At 57.9% G+C, this 5461-nt stretch overlaps 1 protein-coding gene across 1 annotated transcript; it reads left to right on the top strand.

Annotated features, from left to right (window-relative positions):
- The first annotated feature begins 747 nt into the window (after positions 1-747).
- Positions 748-3185, top strand: LEFTY1 (left-right determination factor 1). Its single transcript, XM_038541802.1, has 4 exons — positions 748-827; positions 1173-1364; positions 1583-1825; positions 2103-3185. The coding sequence occupies exons 1-4, from the start codon at positions 748-750 to the stop codon at positions 2464-2466; spliced, it is 879 nt and encodes a 292-aa protein (XP_038397730.1). The 3' UTR covers positions 2467-3185.
- The last annotated feature ends 2276 nt before the right edge of the window (positions 3186-5461 follow it).

Here is a 5461-nt window from a genome sequence, read left to right on the forward strand (position 1 = left end):
CAGCTAGTGGGTGGCACGGCAAGGACAATCCAGGACTTGTTCCTGCCAGGAAGGGGCTGGATGAATAGAAACGAGGGTCCCTATTCCTGCTTAGGGAGCCCCTGGGGAGGGGCCACCCTGCTGATCCCGGCCATCCTGGGAGGACAGGTGGGCCTACTTGGGAGCTTGTCTGAAGACCCCAAAGGGCCACATGGGCCCCTGGGCCTGGGATCAAGGAGACTGATGGGTGCAGGGTTGGGATGACCCAGGGCATGTGGGGCCAGGCCACAGGGCATCTCTGGAACACCCCCAGCAGGGCCTGCCCTGAACAGGAAGGGGACAGGAGGCCCCTGGAGCCCCCAGATGTGAGGCTCTAATGCAGGAGTGAAGCTGCTTTTGGGCTCCAGCCTGACTGACCTCAGAATCCCTTCTGGTTCTGAGCCCAGGCCAGGTCCAGCAGGTCCCTGACCCTTGGAGGCTGAGCATGACCTCTGACCCCTCACCTGGCAGCCTGGATTCTAGGGGGGTTCAAATCTGGAGGGGCGGGAGGGTGGTGGTAAGCACAGGGCCCTACACCTCACCTGCCCTCCTGCCTTCCTGCCTCAGCCCCCATCACTCATCTCTCCAGGGGGTACCAGGTTTGCTGCCCACACCCATGCCAGCCCCCTGCCCTCCATGGTACCCTCAGCTCTAGGCCCAGGGCCAGGTCCAAAGTGGCCCTCGGGCAGTGGTACCGTCCATCACAAGCAGGAAGCCTCCGGAAGCTGGATGATTGGCCCACTGCTGCCCAGCCCCATCACCTGGACTGAGTACCCCCAGGAGAGCTTCCGGGGTCAGGCAGGGCTCTGGTTGGGAAGAGCTGGAGGGTGTAGAGGGAATTCAGGATGGCCATTGGGAGCCCGGATAGTACATACGCTGTAGCCATCAGTGACTGTGGGAGCTTTAGGAAGCGGTCATGTCTGAGCATCACTTGCCTTGGCTCAGAAGTCGGAGGGGGCAATGGATTGGCTGGTTCTTCCACTTCTAATCTCTGAATCCATCAACAGCCAGAAAGAGGGACAGATGGGGCCTAATTGGATAAAGCTGCATCGGTGCTAAATTATCACAGGTTCCCTTGCCCAGGACGGTGCCTCCGGAATAGTGGTTTCCCACTGCGCACGGCCCAGGATCTAGCAGCCTCCCCCTCCCCCCAGCCTCCTGAGCACCGGGCCAGATGCTCATCCCGGCAGACAGGATCGGTCCTTCACACAGGAGCCCTGGTGGTGGCTGCTGCGGCGGTGCTGCGCCTCTTCCAGGAGCCGGTACAGCGCCCGCGCCCGCGTCACCATCGAGTGGCTGCAAGTCCGAGACGACGGCCCCAACCGCACCTCCCTGGTGGACTCCAGGTGGGGGCTGCGAGCGGGGCGGGGCGGGGAGGGAGGGGAGGGAGGAGAGGGCCGGGGGCGAGTCCCAGCTGGGGGAGACGGCGGGAAGGGGAGGGGGGGAGGGGGCTGGGGGCGTCCCCAGCGGGGTGGCGCGGAGGGGAGCCACCCCCACCCCCGGGAGCCACCCCCTCCTCCCCAGCTCAGGCCCCTGTCCCCCTTGGCCCCCCTGTGGCACGCAGGCTGGTGTCCCTCCACGAGAGCGGCTGGAAGGCCTTTGACGTGACGGAGGCCGTGACCTTCTGGCAGCAGCTGAGCCGGCCTCGGCAGCCCCTGCTCCTGCAGGTGTCGGTGCAGAGGGAGCACCTGGGCCCGCCCGCCTCCGGGGCCCACAGGCTGGTGCGCTTTGCCTCCCAGGGGCCCACGGGCGCCGGGCAGGGGGAGCCCCGGCTGGAGCTGCACACCCTGGACCTGGGGACCTACGGGTAGGCGCCGGGCCTGCGGATGGGGCACCTAGGGACTGCCACCTCCGTTGAAGGGGCTCTTTTGGGGTGCGGGTGCGGGAAATTTCTCCGGCCACTCTCGGGGCTGATGGCACTTGTTCTGTGCTGTTTGGCCACTGGTAGTCATCCAGCCGGATCACAAGCAGCCTTTTGAACACAGCCAGGATGGAACACTTCCCTCCTAGACGCCCCCTCCGCCAGGGCCCTCCCCCTGCCCCGGGCACCCTCAGCTGACCCCTGCCTCTCCTTGTCCCCGCAGAGCTCAGGGCGACTGTGACCCCGAGGTGCCGGTGACGCAGGCTGCCCGCTGCTGCCGCCAGGAGGTGTACATTGACCTGCGGGGGATGAAGTGGGCCGAGAACTGGGTCCTGGAGCCCCCGGGGTTCCTGGCCTACGAGTGTGTGGGCACCTGTCAGCAGCCCCCGCGGCCTCTGCCCTTCGAGTGGCCACTTCTGGGGCCACGGCAGTGCGTCCCCTCGGAGACGACATCGCTGCCCATGATCGTCACTGTCAAAGAGGGAGGCAGGCCCAGGCCCCGGGTGGTCAGCCTGCCCAACATGAGGGTGCAGAAGTGTAGCTGCTCCTGGGACGGGATGCCTGTGCCAAGGAAGCTGGAGCCTTAGGTGTGGGGTGCAGTGCTGAGGGGTTTGGCTTCCATGTGCATCAGGCGTGCTCAAGGGCATGGGAAGAGCTGGGGATTACAGATCTGCTGCTGGGCAAACACTTTTGGCCATCATCTGAGCTTTGAATTTGCTTCCTCTGTCCATTCAGCTCACCTGCTGATTTTTGTTTCCCAAGACTCCCTGGCAACTGGGTAGTCCCTGCCTGTCTTCTCTGTTCATGTTATTCACTGCAGGATGTCCCAAGCACTTACCTCTGTCAACTCTATAACCTAAGAGCAGAAAGCCAAATTGTCACCGTTTCCTTGTACGGTCACTGGATGTGGGCTGTGTCCTGTGGAATGGCCCTAAGGTTGTGTATTCCCAACCCAGACAGTGAGGGCATTTTCTAACAAGCAAACAAAACACATTATAATCTGTATTTCTCCATTTGATGCAGAATGCTGAGGGAACAGAAAGTTCTCGGGGATTAGATCAGCCTACTTAGAAAGCCAAGGAAGGATCTAGGAGGGATTCAGTCACAGTCTCAGCTACTAATATAGGAATTTAAGCCTGAAGCCATTCAGAATCCAGTGTACCTGTCCTGTTAGAACCAAAGCAGACATACTTGTCACTATTGATGTTTTTACTTTCCTGGCTGTGTTTCACTTCCACTTGCTATAAAATAAAAAAAAAAAAGTCTTTGGTGGAAAACTCATCAGTACTACAAGACTGTAGAACTGCCTTTAGTTTTGGGGGCAGATGAAGGGAGCAGATGTTGAAAATGTTGGATATGAGAGATGACAGGGGCAGATAAGCTGTGAGTTCGTTCCCAGTCTGGATGCCTTGAATTCCTAGCCAGTGTGCACAGCCCTTATGAGCTCTGAATTCCATACCCTTCAAACTGTTTCTTCCCCATGTACAAGAACAATCCCTGACTCCCATGTATTTACTGGAGACTTAAGGAAATGGTGTTTTTACAAGCACCCCACACACTAATGATAAATAACTGGGGTTATGACTATCTCAGCTCACATTCTGACCCATCAGGCATTCTCTTGATTTCTAAATAAACTTAATCTACTGAAAATCAAGTTTAGAAATCCCTTCCCTCTCTGAAATTTTGAAATCAAAGATTCTGATGGTTCTCCTTTTCATTTTTTGCTTTGTTTTTTTGTCAGTGGCTTCACCATTCTAATAACTGGGAATGGAGCCTGGCATGTCCCTGGACCCCTCAGCTCAGACCAGGGGTGGCGGTGCCATTAATTCAGGCAGGGAAGGAATGAGGACATGAAGGACAGGTGTGAAGGATGATAAAGGCAAAGACAATCAGTCTGAGAAGGGGTGGGGGCAGTAGGGGGGAGGACAGACATCCAGCCAACCAACCAGACCAGGAACCTGGGGGAGGTCAAGTGTGAGGCCCTTGGGAGCAAAAGGTAACTGCAGTAGAGGACAGCTGTCCAGGCATTTATTAGGTGGACGAGGGTTGAGTGCAGGGGCCCTGGGTAAACTGCAGGAATTAGTGGCTGGGTTTGGGGTGGGGTGAGGGTGGGAGGGACAAGGAGAAGGCCAGATGGGGAATGGAAAGAACTATCTGAAAAGCAGGAAGAGATGCTAGGCACTCACCCCAGCAGAGAGCCACAGCCAGGCTCCAATCAGGGCCAGGGACATACGGAGAATGTCTGTGAGAGCCAAGAGTTGGGAGAGGCCTGAGAAGTTCTTGTGAAGGTCAAGTGCTGCAGTGCCAGAAAGGCCCTGAGGTTCCCCTGCTCCCACGCCCCCAGGGCTGCAGATGCTAAACGGAGGCCTGCAGGAGGAGCATCAGGGCTGTGCCCCAGGGAGCTTGCAGCTGACTGTGCACACTGGTGTAGAAAAAGAATGTTAGGGGACATGGCAGCAAGAACTGCACTGGGGTGGCCCCCTTGAGTGGCCCCTTATATACTTCCAAGTCAGGATGGGGTTAGGGAGAGTGTGAGTCTCTAAGGAATTTGGAAGTAAGGTTCACAGGACGTCTAGGGGGCTAGCTGTTGTTTGGGGAAGGTCATTGTGTAATAAAGCCCGAGTCATGAGACCCTTCTGATATATGTCGGTGGGCCATATCCTTGGGGGATGATCGCCAACATGTATCTTGGGGGGTTTAGAGATAAAGGAAATTTATAGGGGCACCTGGGTAGCTCAGTGGGTGAGCATCTGCCTTTGGCTCAGGTCATGATCCCTGCGTCCTGGGATGGAATCCTGTATCCCGCTCCCTATGGGGACCCTGCTTCTCCCTCTGCCTATGTCTCTGCCTCTCTCTCTGTGTCTCTCCTGAATAAATAAATAAATCTTTAAAAATAAATACGTAATTAAAATATTTTTAAAAAGGAAATATCTAAAGGAATTTTTATATGTTAAAGTAGATTTACGGATTCCCAGGGGTGGGGATAAGGTTGCCTTTTGCTCTTTGCAAAGTATCAACATCAAGGCAGCTGAGCTCCTAGAAGAATGTCACTCTGCCTGTTTCAAGGACTTGTCAGTGGGCTGTGGGCAGTAAGGAAATCTAATAATTTTTTCTGTCCTTCTTGCCCACATCACACACCACCCGCTCCCCGTGGGGCAGGGCAGCTGGGTCCGGACCCTGGGAGCCTCAGGCCGCCTGGAGACCGCCGCCAGGAGCCGAGCTAGCTGCGTGTTGTTTGGGGGGCGGCTGCAGGCCCGGTCGGGCAGGCTGCGCACTGCGCGAGGTGAGGGCCGTGGGGCGCTGGTCACAGCGGAGAATTGGGCCGGCGGCGCGTGGCTCTGCGCATGTGCGGGAGGCGCTGGAGTTTCACTTTGCAACTTTTAAGTGGTGGGGCGCCTCCCGGGCGGCCAGGTGGAGCCGGATGCCAGACTGCAGGTAGAGGGGAAGGGGTGGGAGCAGGGGTCGGTGCGGCCCCGCAGCCTTCCCGGACTCCCCCTCCGAGCCTCCCTGCCCCCCCTCCCCCTCTTCTCCCCTTCTGGCCCCTTCCTTCCCCTCGGGACCTGTCCCCGGAGCCCGACC

This window comes from Canis lupus, chromosome 7, assembly GCF_011100685.1.
Source record: "Canis lupus familiaris isolate Mischka breed German Shepherd chromosome 7, alternate assembly UU_Cfam_GSD_1.0, whole genome shotgun sequence".
Classification (NCBI taxonomy): Eukaryota; Metazoa; Chordata; class Mammalia; order Carnivora; family Canidae; genus Canis; species Canis lupus.

Coding starts and splice junctions, on each gene's coding strand:
- LEFTY1 (XM_038541802.1), top strand. CDS start 748: ATGATTGGCCCACTGCTGCCCAGCCCCATCACCTGGACTGAGTACCCC. Junction 828..1,172: donor CGGGGTCAGGCAGGGCTCTG/GTTGGGAAGAGC, acceptor CCCTCCCCCCAG/CCTCCTGAGCACCGGGCCAG. Junction 1,365..1,582: donor ACCTCCCTGGTGGACTCCAG/GTGGGGGCTGCG, acceptor TGTGGCACGCAG/GCTGGTGTCCCTCCACGAGA.